Source organism: Sphaerodactylus townsendi, linkage group LG01, assembly GCF_021028975.2.
Source record: "Sphaerodactylus townsendi isolate TG3544 linkage group LG01, MPM_Stown_v2.3, whole genome shotgun sequence".
Classification (NCBI taxonomy): domain Eukaryota; kingdom Metazoa; phylum Chordata; class Lepidosauria; order Squamata; family Sphaerodactylidae; genus Sphaerodactylus; species Sphaerodactylus townsendi.
In genome coordinates, this window is record NC_059425.1 from 32,627,070 (window position 1) to 32,641,190 (window position 14,121).

A 14,121-nucleotide genomic window follows, 5' to 3' on the forward strand; every position below is an offset into this window, starting at 1 on the left:
GCAGGCTACGCTGTAGTTAATTGGAAGGCAATGGAGGACATTGAAAGGCATTGGTCAGCAAAATGCTTCACATATTGAACTGTTGCCATTTTCCTGTAGTACAGTGAATGAACATACAACTTGTATGTATGTGCACACGCTTGTTTGTCAGAAAGAAACAATCCATATTCACTTTACAAATGAAACCAGGAACTACTACCTGGATAAATGTGGCATTTTAATCATAAATTCAGCTGCATGTACATTAAGTGTAACACATGAATGACTCAATACACATTTAAAGAAATATCAGGTACATGGATTGCACATGTGTTCACTGTAACTTGTAAACAGGGCTTGTATTTTTAATCCTGATAATGCCAGTCTAAAGTTTGGATACTGTATTTGGGTGCAGCCTATGCGCTCGGCTTAAAATGACATATATGGAGGGGGAGAGTCAGAATTCATGACAAAAAGAACAGTAACATTTCTTAATGACTATAGATCCAATCACTGGCCTTTAAATGTGAAAGAAACAGCTCTGTACAAGCACTCCTCAGCTGCGGACAAAGGGTGGATGGTGTCTGTATGCAAAGACAGAGAAGTCTAGATTCTGGAAGAGACTGAGACACAAGTTGAGGGTATGAGTTGCTCTGATGTGCGTTGCATGGGGGTAAATCTACCGCCATGTAAGTCTCTTTGCCTCGTTCTGTAGATTTGTAAATACCACAAAACGTTCAAGTCTCTGCTATTTTTTCTTCTAAATTTAACCTAGTAAACTCTACCCCTGGAATTTCTTGCTACTTAAAAAGGTGGGAAGTGTCAAACAATATATTATATAAGCAGAGGCTTTCACCTCCTTGATTCATACAAACTCTGGAAGGGTCTCATCAATGCTGAAGTAATTTTTTATCCAACAGAAAGTTGAAATTACATACACACAAAACTCAATATACCCTGATGGCTAAGGAAAATGAAAAAGCAGATGTTTTCACACCGGTTGCACAAAATTCAGGTTTGTAGAACACATCTTGCATTTTTCTATTTATCTCATACAGTGTTCCTGGCAGTGAAGCTGGCTGTGGTGGTGCGATGGCTCAGAATATTCGGTCACAGGGTTTAACAACCTGCTACATTTTCCTGAGGTCCTCACCAGCAAACATATTCCACAAGTTCCATATCCAGAACTTAATCCCCGGCACACACATGCCTGATTGGCATTAGGACAACAGCATATGAAGAGAAGGAACTTAAGCATCCCCCAGCGTCATTTTCCCCAGCCTGAAAACACCTGCCAAGGGGCGGAGTGGCTGGTTACTTGTTTATGTACCTTATTTTTATTTTGCCTTTTTCCTCAATGGGGACCCAAAGGAGCTTAGATCGTTCTCCTCTCCCCCTTTTTATCCTAAGGAAAAACTAGGGGTCAGGAAAGCCAGAGGTTGGTGCGCTTCAGAAAGAATGCAGAATGGATAATATGGTAAGAAAGAGTCGCTTGAAGGAAAAGTGGGTGGAGAATGAGGCTTGAAGAAATAATTGGAAGAGAAGAAATGTAAGAAGGGATTAAGCCAAAGGGGATTCTGAACAAACCTCAGAGTAGTCATGAAGAAAGCATACTGTATGGCAAAGAGCATAAGACAGAAGTGCCAGGGGATTTCAGTTACTGAATAGCAACCAAAAACATGACAAAGAAGAGAAGGGTCTCAAAAGTGGGAATCTATGAAAACAAACTAACAACTTGATCAAGGCAGGTCAGTGCTGATGTTATTACTTATCTTACAGTATAAGAACATAAGAAAGAGCCTCCTAGACCAGACCAGAGTCCATCTAGTCCAGCGCTCTGCTACTCGCAGTGGCCCACCAGATGCCTTTGGGAGCTCACATGCAGGATGTGAAAGCAATGGCCTGCTGCTGCTGCTGCTCCTCAGCACCTGGTCTGCTAAGGCATTTGCAATCTCTGATCAAGGAGGATCAAGATTGGTAGCCACAGATCGACTTCTCCTCCATACATCTGTCCAAGCCCCTTTTAAAGCTATCAAGGTTAGTGGCCATCACCACCTCCCCTGGCAGCATATTCCAAACACCAATCACGTGTTGCATAAAGAAATGTTTCCTTTTATTAGTCTTAAATCTTCCCCCAGCATTTTCAATGTATGCCCCATTCTAGTTTTGTGAGAAAGAGAGAAAAATTTCTCTGTCGACATTTTCTACCCCATACATAATTTTATAGACTTCAACCATATCCTCCCTCAGATGTCTCCTCTCCAATCTAAAGAGTTCCAAACACTGCATCCTCTCCTCATAAGGAAAATGCTCCAGCAGCATTTGACATGGTCAGTTAAGATAATACGGCCCATCACCTTGCTGTTTCTGGACTATGTGGGACAGTCTTGCAATTACAGACCTCATTCCTCCAAGATCAGGGACACTTGGGGAGAGGGTGTCACCACAACACCCTTTGCTGTGTGAAGTCCCTCAGGAGGCAATCATCTCCCCCATGTTTTTTTAATATCCAAATGCAGTCCCTTGCCCAATCAGTCCAGAGTTTCAGGATGGACTGTCATGAACATGCAAATAAAACCCAGGTGTATCTGCTGATGAATGGATGGCCAGATACCATCGCATATACACTGGTCAGGTATCTGGAAGCTGGGGTGAAATAGATGAAATTGAGTCGGCTGAATCTAAATCCATCTAAGATTGAGGTCCTGTGATTGAGCCAGGGAGATCCAGGTTTAGAACACCAGCTGCCAACTTTGGACAGAGTGAATTTAACATCAAAACCAAACATCAAGACCCTTTGGTGGCTCTGGAGGTCTCTCTTTCTGTGGAGGCCCAGGTCACATAGTCAGAGTAGTATTTTCCTATCTTCACCAAGCCAAGCAGCTGGTACCCTATCTGGCTTGCTCTTACCTTGCTATAGTGATGCAGGTAATGGTCCCCTCCAGATTAGACTACTATAAATCCCTCTGCGTATGGCTTCCTTTGAGACTACTCAATTCAGCAGGGCCTGCAAGACTGCAACACCATGCCAATGGATGAGCTAGCAACCTAGCTGGCATCTTAGCTGGCTTTCCTACTCATGCCTTATTATTCCCTTAGTTGTTTTGATTTTTGGATATGTCTTACTTCAGTGTTCCATCGCTCACTAATTTGTTATCCATATTATGTAGTGCTAACTCAATAGGGCACCAAGTATAATTTTTTAAAAATGATAAACTCTTCTAATTGTATTGTGTATACCATGCATTTTATTCAATTGCATTTTAAATTGTTAGCCACCCTGACCCTGACATTTGTCAGGAAAGGGCAAGATACAAATCTAATAAAATAAAAGCAAAAAGAGGAGAAGGGGCTAACTTCAAAGGGAGCAAGCCTGATATACCCAGTCATTATTTTCAGAGTTCCCACCACGTCAACATATTAAATTGTAATCAGTAGATGTGGGTGTGTGGGAGAGATGACAAGTGATCTGAGAATGAAGACCAGAGACTCATTTCACTCTGCAACCTAAGCCAGTTTTCAGCCAGAAGATTCAACTACAGAAGATAAAACTACAGTGCTTAGCATCCTGATTTCAACCAACTCTTCTCTTTCTATACTGTTTAAAACCACCTTCACACATAGCACAAATAACAGGAGGGATGGAACGGGGCTTTCTAATATCACAAGTGAAATCAATGCAACTTCTGGACTAAAGTGTATATCTGATTTCAAAATAGTTTTCTTCCAGAAATATTATTTAAGTTATCTAACTGAAGCCCTTACTCTAACAGCTCAGCGTTTCGAAAAGATCCCCCCATATCTTGAAGAATTGGGATTGCCCCTTATAAGGTGCCCCACAACTCACCAGCTTCATGCTTTACCCGGCTCTATTTACTGCGATCATTCCTCTCCTCCTTCCTGCCCTAAGCCTCTCCCGCGGCATCCTGGTACTTGTAGTCCCCCCAACCCGCCCCTATTTCAGCATGAAGTCATGGGCGAGCTTCCCGAGAGCATGCTGGCAATTGTAGTTTCCCACTCCGCTCCGCGTTCCCTTATTCTTTCGTCCATTGGCGTGATGGCGCTCGCAGAGCGTGTCGGGATTTGTAGTTCTAAATTGACAGTCCTTCTCTTTCACCCTTGGGAGGCGGAAACTACAAGTCCCAGGGTCTCACAGCGGCAGCAGGTGGGAGCTTGGATGTTGATATCAACATGGCGCTTGTCAGACAGACAAAGACAGCCAGTCTGGTCTGATTGAGCCCCAAAGAGAGCAGGAAGGAGTGGGAAGTGAGAGGAGGGGGATTTTTTTTTCTTAAGTGCCCCCGGGGAGTAGGAGCTGGGAGCGTGAAGCATTTTTCTCTCCGTGGAGCTCCCCCTCGTTTTGTTTTGAAGCCCCCCCCCTCCAAAATATCTTTGCTTTTCATATTGGGACTGGGGGGATCCCCACCCCCCAACTTCTGCTGTTAAATGGTCAAGTGGAGAGGCAGAAACCAGGACCCAAAGGTGAGTGTGGGTTTTTTTTGGCAGGGGAGGGCGTGATGTTGGTGGTTGATCTTGGAAAAGAGAGAAAGAAGAGGTTTGTGCTCCCCCACCTTTCCTTTATGTTTGAATTTGTTTTGGTGTGGCAGGAGACATTCGCTCGAGGATTTGCAGATGGGTGGATTTCTGAAGAATTGGCTCTTCTGAGAATACCGAACGGGTCTCAGATGGAAAACGTTGAGGCAGAGGGCGAAAGAGGACGGCTTTTATTTGAACCATAGGAGGAATAAGATGTATTAATCTGACTGTTTTGTTTTGTTCTGTCTTTTTTTGTTTGTGTTTTGCCTTGGTGCTGTGGAGAAGTTTTAAAACACTCAGACATTGGTGCCCCCACTTTTCTCCTTGAAACTGAAGTGGTGGGCAAAGAGACAGAAAAGAGTATCTTACTTGGGTATCTACTCAGGATCATTCGTCACGGATTAGTTATCTTTGAATTCACTTTACATCCGTTTGGTACATACACAGGATAAGGAGGCTGGACCCCTCCCCCATACATAAATATTTCTAATCTGTGCTGGGTTGTTGGTACAAGATCAAGTGATGATTCTGGGTGACTTAATCCAAAGGGGAGATGTGATATCTGGATTTTAGTTTTGGATTTTTCCAAATATCTGACTAATGTTTGGCTACTGTGAAAGAGCTTCATTTAGCTCAGCCTTCCATAGAAACTGCCTTGTTTAATTGCTTCTTCCCAGCAAATTTGTTCTTCTGTAGGTCATAGTGGTGATCTCTCAGAGCATGAAAAAGTCCAATAGGGAACAACTGTACATCAGATCTGCTGATCGCTCACGTTCTGTGCAAACGGCATAGATGAGTAAATCCTGGTTTACTCAAAATGTGGGGTTTAAAGTGCCAGTGTGTGAGATGACGGCTTAGGATTGCTGCTTTATGGCTGGAGTTTGCTCAGCAAATGAAATTATATCAGTTGAGATATTGCTGAAAAGACAGATGATTTGAAAAAAATTTTTTGATGATCTTGTGGGTGGTTCCTTTGGGTCATCTTTTCCAACCGCTATAGATGGACTATTAAAAAAAAATAAACTAGGGGAGAGACTTGCTGTTTCTAGGACACTGGTGGGGGATCTGGCTTCGTTTATGCTAACTTTTGTTGGGAAATTGAACCCAGTCTTGAATGAGGCAATTGATGCTCAGATAACAGTCAACGGTTCAATTAAAGCTAAATGAACGGTTTGAACTTAACTTGAATAGTCCTGTTGTCTACAGTGGGTTCGAACTGGCTTCCGTTGAACTCTTTTTGGCATCGCTGAGTTTTGAACTGGTCTTTCGGTGGCCTTTTTTACACACTATACAAGATGTTAACTTCTTTTTCTTTTTTGCTGCAGCAGGGATGTGAATTTTAGGATGCAAAACGTGTGCAGATCGAAGAAGCTAGTGTCTTGGGAGGAGAGAGGTTGCTGATGGGTCTGAGGCACAGGGAATAGTCATAACCGCTGACACACTGGGTGTGCCACGGTGCTGGGGGGAAAAAGATCTGCTTGCAAACAGGGGAGTGTGACCGAAGGAAGGTGTGAACTGTTGCTGCATCCAGATCTTTGGAAGGGTGGGCTGTGCTGTGGAAATCTGGTTTTTTGCACTGGAGTGTTCAGAGCTTTCAAGGTGGTTTGTGGAAGTTGGTTCGCATAAGCTATATTTTTAAACATGCTGATTCAGACTTGCTATGACTATCAGCAACGGCTGCATGGTATGTTTTTTCATTTTGAATGGTAGGAAGGATGTCCTGGGCACGTAAATGTTTTGGGCAAGTACCTTGGCATTTTGAAACCCCCTCTCCTGCTTATTAGGAGGTTTGTGCTCACAGTCCGAAGGTGAGTGCTCACAGATCCAGGATTATGAAACTGAAATATATTTTATGCTTTTTATTTGACTCCTGTAAAGGCTGCTATGGTACTTTTAGGTATAGGGTGGAGTTTAGACTTGGTTTCAAACCCAGCCATACACTCCTGGGTTGCCGGGCTGGGGGCGGGGGGGAGCTGTTTCAGGCAAGTCACTGAGATATAGCTTAGTCATTAAAACAGCAAACTATGACTCAGAAAGTCCCCAGTTCAAATCCAGTTCAAATTGAGACATGAAATCATTCTGTAGCATTAGGCAAGCCATTTTTCTCAGCCTTGACCTTCCCCATTGGCAGTACAGGGACAGTGATTTTTTACTTGCTTTACAGGGTTCTTGCAGAGATTCCCAAAATAATATACATGAAGAACCCTGAGCACTCTGATGCCACAGATATGCTAAGAAGCAGCATTGTCATTTTATAGGCTTTGCTCCTACCAGCTTTTCTGTTGCTCAAAGCGGGAAGACAGATCTGTTTTGACCTCTGAAAAAGTTATGCTGTGGATTGTGGGACAAGAATGAAGAAAAGCTGCGTGGAACGGGAACTGTAGCTCAGCATTGAATCAGGCAAGATGGAGTGAGAAAACTAAACCAGGGATGTCAAACATGCAACCTGGGGACAGATGTGGCCCCTTGAGGGAACTTATGAGGCCCACAAACCAGCTGAGGAAACTCCCCCTTGCTCCCGATCTGGCCTGGGAGCAAGGGAGAGGGAAGGCTGCCTCTGCTGGCTTGCAAGCCTGATAAGCCCTCTCAAGCTGAGGTAGCCACCCCTTCAGTGCCAATCTGGACTGGGGGCTATCCAGCCAAGGCGGCTACACACATACATCAGGGTCCAGCCCAATCAAATCACATTTATGTCCTATCTGGCCCTTGTAATAAATGAATTCGACACCCCTGCCATAAACAGTGCAATCCTGAACAGAGTTAGTGCTGTAAGTACAGTGAAGTCCATGGAGTTTAGTATCTCTTCTTATAATCACACTCTCAGTTGTTCCCCATCTCTAAACTTTGATACTACTCTGACCTCTGTTGATGATTGAAATAAATGTATAGGTTTTAAAAATTGTGGATATGTCTTGGTGAGAAAGAAGAAGTATAGAGGAAAACACCGGGGAGGATGCCTGAAGCTCGCTTGTTTGTTCCTTCCTGGAGTTAAAATAATATTATGACTGAACTATGCAGTTTTCCTTAACAGTGGTTAAAAGGACAGCCTACAAAAAGTCATTTGGGGGTTTCTGCTTCCTCTGATTATGCCCAGGTATGAAAAAAAGCTATGTTCCCTGGGCTTTGCAATATAGTTTGGCAGTAGTCAAGAGGAACAAATATATTGTCAAAGGCTTTCACAGCTGGAATCAACTGGTTGTTGTGGGTTTTCTGGGCTGTGTGACATGGTCAGTTAGCTTTTGCTCCTAACATTTTGCCATCATCTATGACTGGCATGAAGCAAATAGTCCCAAATGCAGAGAACAATAAGATGTTTTTCTGGTATTCTGCATGATTGTTACGAACTAGATGGGCATCGTTTTTTGTATGAAGATATGAAAAGGCCTTACACAGATTGTTGTTCCATTTTACCATCTACTCTGACTAGCAGAGACTCTCCCAAGATCTTAGTCAGAGATGTTTCCTAGTCCTGCAACACAAGTCATTAGAGACTGTGCCTAGAACCTTACGCATGCAAACGGATAGGCTGTGCCCACACAGTGAACGTATGGAGTATGGCTATTGATCCATCTTTACAATATGCTCCATACTGTCCATTTTGATTGAAAGCAGATCTCCCGTGTCTTGGGTAGAAGAACAGACACAGAACCCTTCTGATTTTTTTAAAAGGTAATGTTGGGGATCATGGGATCTGCTTGGATAGAAGCTGGGAGCTATAGTTAAAACAGGAATTGGGCAAGATGGAATGGAAAAGCTAACAGGATCCAACCCTAAGCAAAATTGCAGAAATCTTTTGAAACACCTATTCTGTCAGGGCTTCATCTGTCAGGACTTCCAAAGTATACATTCTCCCACAGAGCTGCTGCTGTCTGTTCCCCAGAGAGATGAGCATCAGTGGTCACTTTATGGCCTGAGCATCAGTGGGCATATTGAATAACACTGGCATGATTGATATTTACATATGTGAACTGCAGACTGTCGATTTGCTAGTGAAAGTTTGCTGTGAGCTGTTAGGCTGACAGGCAAGGAACTGAAGTTTGTTTGGGTTTTCCTCTCCCCATCTCAATGAGTTAATGCGTGCAGATGTTTTCTCAACCTTGAGAGTTGTACCTAAGGACCATTGTTTTCCAAGCTGCCTTGAAAACTTCCTTTTTACTAACAGTTGTGGGAAAGATAAAATATTTGTGACGTCTTTGCAGCTAATGGGTAAACTCAAAGAGCTATTTCCAAAAGCTGATAATTTTTTTTTTGCCGTTGTGGTGGTATAAAATGTCTCTCAGTTTATATCACCCCTGTCTCAACGCCGTTCTTGGAACAAAACCCTGACTTCTCTGAAAGTCTAAATCTTCTGTCTTTGGTGGGGAGGAGGGTTGAAATTGGTGGTATAAGATCTTTCTTTACCTGACGTACTGGAGAACCACTGCCAGAGTAGGCAATACTGAGTTAGATGCACCAATGATATGACTTGATGTAAAGTTCATAATATGCTTTCGACTGAGTTAACGTTCTCCAGAAGGAGGAGCCAGAACTCAGTGGTAGAGGGGCCATGTTGCAAGCAGAAGATCCCCGGTTCAATCCCGACCATCTACAGTTAAGAAAACCAGGAAGTAGATGATTTGGAAGTCTGAGACCCTGGGGACTTGTTGACCTTGATAGAGCAATGCTACAACTCAGTGTAAGCCATACCTGGTATAAGTCCTTGTGTGTTCAGTTAGCAAAAGTGCAGTAAATTGCTCCCGTGCCTGTGAATCCCTGCTGGCCTCGGAACAGAAGCTTGCCGTTGACTGTTTCATGTAGATGATTTTCACTTGTCCTTTGCACCAGTTGATCGTCAAAGGGGCTTGCAAAAACGCACCAGAGCAATGTAACACACAAGCAATGTGACCATTCAGAGCAAGAAGACAGACATTTCAGCATCCAGTACTAATTGAAAGCCCAGGAGAGGGAACCCTGGAGTAACAATGTACAGACAATCCCTGGTCTATGTGGACTGCTGCAAATTATGCTTTGGTGGCACAGAACGTGTCAATTCCTATAATGAGAATGTGTTGAGCTGTGTTCTACTAAGACAATCGTGCCAAAATTTTCCTCTCCATCTAATGATGAGATATTTTATGTAGCCAGTGTGACATGAAGTGATACGATATAAACATATTACGCAAAGGGTATCAGACCGATCAAATGGAAGTGGAAATTAACAAACCTGCAAATAGCTTAGGGTTGAGGTAATCTAGAACCCAAACTCAGACCACTACTCCAGCGAGTGACAAAGTGGGTGTTGCATCCTCTGGACTCTTTCTGTTCCAAGCATAACCAATTGTAACCACCGCAGGTAAGAAGCTCCCCAGAGTAGGGTACAGTTTGCTGGATTTCTACAAAAGTTTGGGTGGGTAGCATCATAAAAGGGCAAGCTAGGTAGGGAAACAATAACTTCAGCCCAGCCAGTGTACGTTTGTAAGTGAACGGGAGATTCTGATCCATTTGAACAGAACTTGCAGATAGTAATAGCTCTGAGGTTAATTAACGCAGGGTACGAAGGTGTGGCTTGGAGTGTGTGATACTGGAACCTGGCCTCCTTGAATCGAGCAGGGAAATTTTAACCACTCACTCGACTGAAGAGTCGGTCTTGACAGTGGTTCTTCAATGCCCCTTTTGGAGAGAAGCCGGTTCTGTGAGATGCTCTGCTGGCTACGGATGACGCAGTATGTACCAAAGTGGTTTGTGGGAGAAAGACGGTGGGGGTGGAGAGAAACTGCTGGCTCATGGGCTCACATCGTTGTGTAGGGCTTGTCAAAGCCTTGCGATGTGAGGCGCTCGCTGCTGCAGTGCTTATCAGGTGCTGGGGCTGTGTGTGTGGCTTCCTTCCTCGCATGGCAAAAGCCAGTGCTTGCATATCTGCCTCCCATGGAGGCTGAGCATCTCTCAGGTTGTCACCAGCAGTGGGCTGGTTTGTAGGCAAGGAACCGGAGGGCGCTTAGCCATGGGAGCTCTGTTTGGTGTTCTCATACTCATTGATTCAGAATTGGGCTGAGGGGGGATTTGGTGTAAGGGTGTTTCCTTGCAACTGTGCTGCTGTGACAGAGGGTGGGTCCTGTGCTTGCATCTTCTGTGCTTGCATTTGTGCTTGCAGCTATGGCGTAGTGGTTAAGAGCCGGTGCACTCTAATCTGGAGGAACCGGGTTTGATTCCCCGCTCTGCCACATGAGCTGCGGAGGCTTATTTGGTGAACTAGATTAGCTTGTGCACTCGCCTACTGGGTGACCTGGGGCTAGTCACAGCTTCTCGGAACTCTCTCAGCCCCACCCACCTCACAGGGTGTTTGTTGTGAGGGGGGGAAGGGCAAGTAGATTGTAAGCCCCTTTGAGCCTCCTACAGGAGAGAAAGGGGGGATATAAATCCAAACTCTTCTTCTTCTCAGCTGCAAATGCTTTCACAGGAGTTTGTTCCAGTCACGTTTTAGGAGTACAGATGCAAGGAGGATTGCAAGCCGTGTAAGACTGTACCACGCTCATATCACTATGCCTGGATTCTCTGCACAGAAACACTGAATTCTGCAATTTGTATCATCAACCAAATCAGCATATGCTTGCTTGCTGTGTATAATTTATTCTCTTCCTGCTGGACCTGGGGGGAAAGACAAAGAGCTGTTTACAGCACCAAAGCTTCCCTCCCTGACTATGGGAAGATCTCAGACCACCTTCTGGTTTCAGGGATCCCAACAGGTATTTTCCACATACTTTCAAGTGTGTCTTCTAGTTGTTGGGGCTAGAAGCTTGGGAGGAAGAGCGTGGTGTTAAGTGAAAGGGAACTGAATGATATACCCAGCAATAAATTCTGTATTTGCACAGTATGACTGCATATACAGTGCCATCCTTGACAGAGTTGTTTCTTTCTAAACTCATTGACTTTAATGACCCCAAAAGGGTGTCACTTAGCTTTGGATTGCATTCACTGTTGAAGTTTGCTATTCCTAAAATGTCCTTATCTGTCTTCTTGTGCTGCTTCTGTGTGATGCTTTAGTTAGCGACAGCAGTGTGCTGTGCAGGGGACAGAGCACGCAAGGGGCCCAGTTCTTCTGTAGAGAGACCTTAGATCTGGGGTGGTCAACCTATGGTGCTCCAGATGTTTCTGGACTACAATTCCCATCAGCCCCTACCAACATGGCCAATTGGCCGTGCTGGCAGGGGCTGATGGGAATTGTAGTCCATGAACATCCGGAGCACCATAGGTTGGCCATCCCTTTGTTAGATGAAAATGATAGGGATGGGGAGGCAAGAGACCTGAACCTGACATGTGGATTGTGCAGATGTGGTGTGTGGTAAAAGTACCCTCACTAATAGTGAGAGGAGATGTGGCATGAGATGGACGTAGAACCAGAGCTCAAAAGGACACATGAAGCTAATGTGCTTGAGCGTTCATCACAACAGCATGTGGCCACAACTGCTGACTACCTAGAATTGCATCCACTCGCCAGAACTGGAGAAAGCAAAGTTTTGGCTGCTAATAAACATGGGCTCTCACAGGGGGTAAATGACTGTATTTGTAGCACAATGCGCACTGTTTGTGCTGTTTTTAGAGGCTGGATGATCACATGTTGGGAGTGCTTTGATTGTGTGTTCCTGCATGGCAGGAGGTTGGACTTGATGGCCCTTGTGGGCACTTCCAACTCTATGATTGTATGATCCTCAGTACCTTGTGATGTTCTGGCCCACTTAATAAGAAAGAAGCACAGAAGGGTCTCTGCTGCCATTTTACAGTGCATCTGGAGGGATACGCAATGTGTGCCATGCAAACAAACCTGTCAGCCCGGAGAAATACATACATTCTCAATTCCCATCAGGGGGTATCTGTAGTTAAAGTACAATAGGAGAAGCTGGGCCATGTGGTTTATTGGGATCGGGGTGGGGGGGAGAGTTGCAGTGCAAGCGGGGAGGGAAATCTGCTTTTAAATGCGGGGGCTGTTCAGAAAGAGGCTGTCCCTCTCATCTTCTGTCATCTGATGACCTTTCGATGCAGTTAGGAAGGCCAGCTGCCATTTACAAAAAGGGCATTGTTGGCTTTACTGAAGGTTTGATCATTATTGTTCCACATACCGATAAAATATGAACAATCCTCTGGTTGATTGATGACAATTGATTGGTTAATTGACCTGCATCCCAACCCTCTGTCTATTCAAGGTTGTCCTTTGGATGAAAAAGGATCACAAACCGTGCCACCTGTTATGATCTCAGGCCTAGAGTGAGTGTGGTCTACAGGTCCTAGGGAGGCCTATATTAAAGTAGCTAGCAAGCCTATTTTTCCTGGGCACCCTCTGGGCCTTGTGATTTGAAAAAGTGGTTCTGGAGGGAAAACTGGGGCCAATCAGTGTGGAGGAAGAAGAAGAGTTTGGATGTATACCCCACTACTCTCTCCTGTAAGGAGACTGAAGGTGGCTTACGAGCTCCTTTCCCTTCCTCTCCCCACAACAGACACTTTGTGAGGTAGGTGGGGCTGAGAGAATTCCGGAGAACTGTGACTAGCCCAAGGTCACCCAGCAGGAATGTAAGAGTGCAGAAACACATCTGGTTCTCCAGGTAAACCTCTGCCACCCACATGGAGAAGTGGGGAATCAAACCCGGTTCTCCAGATTAGAATCCACCTGCTTTTAACCACTACACCATGCTGGCTCTTAACCACTACTCCACGCTGGAGGGGTGGTATCTGGGAAGAATGCATAAAAGGCCTTCTCTAAAAAGTGAGGGTGGTTCGTTCGTAGAATGCTGGGCTGGGAAGAGGTCTCTACAGAGGGAAGGATCCCTCATTCAGGAAGGGGCGATTTGGCCTGAAGCCTAGTTCCAGGAAACAGCTAGGGTCAGTAAACCCTAGACGCATTAGGGTTTTAATTAGTTTTTTTACTGGCCTTTACTGATCTCATCTAACACGTGGCTTGAATTATTGTTATCAGATCCCTTTAATAAACTGTTTGGGTTAATCTGTTTGGGTTCTCACACCTCATTTGGTCACCTAGAAAGTATTCCCTGTTGGGAGATGAAGCAGTCAGGGACAGAGGAGGTGGTCTGGACCCTCTTGAGTTAGGCCCACACCAGAGTGGTGGGGGCTGAGATTCTCCCTCCGCCCCCACTTATGACAGTGCCTTATCCTCTCATCCAGCTCTTTGGATTGGGGCCACACTTGGCATATGTTAGAGAGGCGCTCCTTTCCTCCCATTGCTCCAAGTTGTGTAGTAACTTGTATTTTCCAGGGTGGGAGTGTGTCGTCATGAGGGTTTCTTCATTCATAATCCTGCTTGGCATAGCGAGCAATTTCATTCTTCTCACCGTTGCCAGATTGCACTGGGACAGAATTACGTAACAGCAGGTTGGAGTCTTTCTATTAATTGAGAGCTCTCTGGCTGATTTAAGTGATTGTGTTCTGAAAACGGATGAGAATCATTTCATAGGATGAGCAGGTCCTTTAAAATATATGTTGTTGTTAAATGAATGTTTGAGAGAGACACAACAAGTGAAGTGCGGAAGAGAAGAATTTTGCAAGAAAAGTAGTTGCGGGTAGAGAAATAAAGATATTTACATGTAAAACAACAGCTAAAAAAAGACTGACTGGCGTGAC

General features: G+C 44.6%; 2 protein-coding genes across 11 annotated transcripts in view; one reads left to right on the forward strand and one right to left on the reverse strand.

The window, feature by feature from the left end:
* Positions 1-3,900, reverse strand: part of INTS9 (integrator complex subunit 9) — an 86,242-nt gene extending 82,342 nt beyond the window's left edge. The window contains exon 1 of the mRNA XM_048504682.1: positions 3,827-3,900. Coding sequence (XP_048360639.1) covers positions 3,827-3,835 — 9 coding nt within the window. The 5' untranslated portion in view covers positions 3,836-3,900. The remainder of the gene's footprint in view (positions 1-3,826) is intronic.
* A 250-nt stretch (positions 3,901-4,150) lies between these two features.
* The window catches only part of HMBOX1 (homeobox containing 1), a 129,911-nt gene continuing 119,940 nt past the window's right edge, over positions 4,151-14,121 (forward strand). For all 10 annotated transcript variants that reach the window (XR_007246236.1, XR_007246240.1, XM_048517129.1 and 7 more), the window contains exon 1: positions 4,151-4,461. The gene's annotated coding sequence lies outside the window, so the exon portion shown is untranslated. The remainder of the gene's footprint in view (positions 4,462-14,121) is intronic.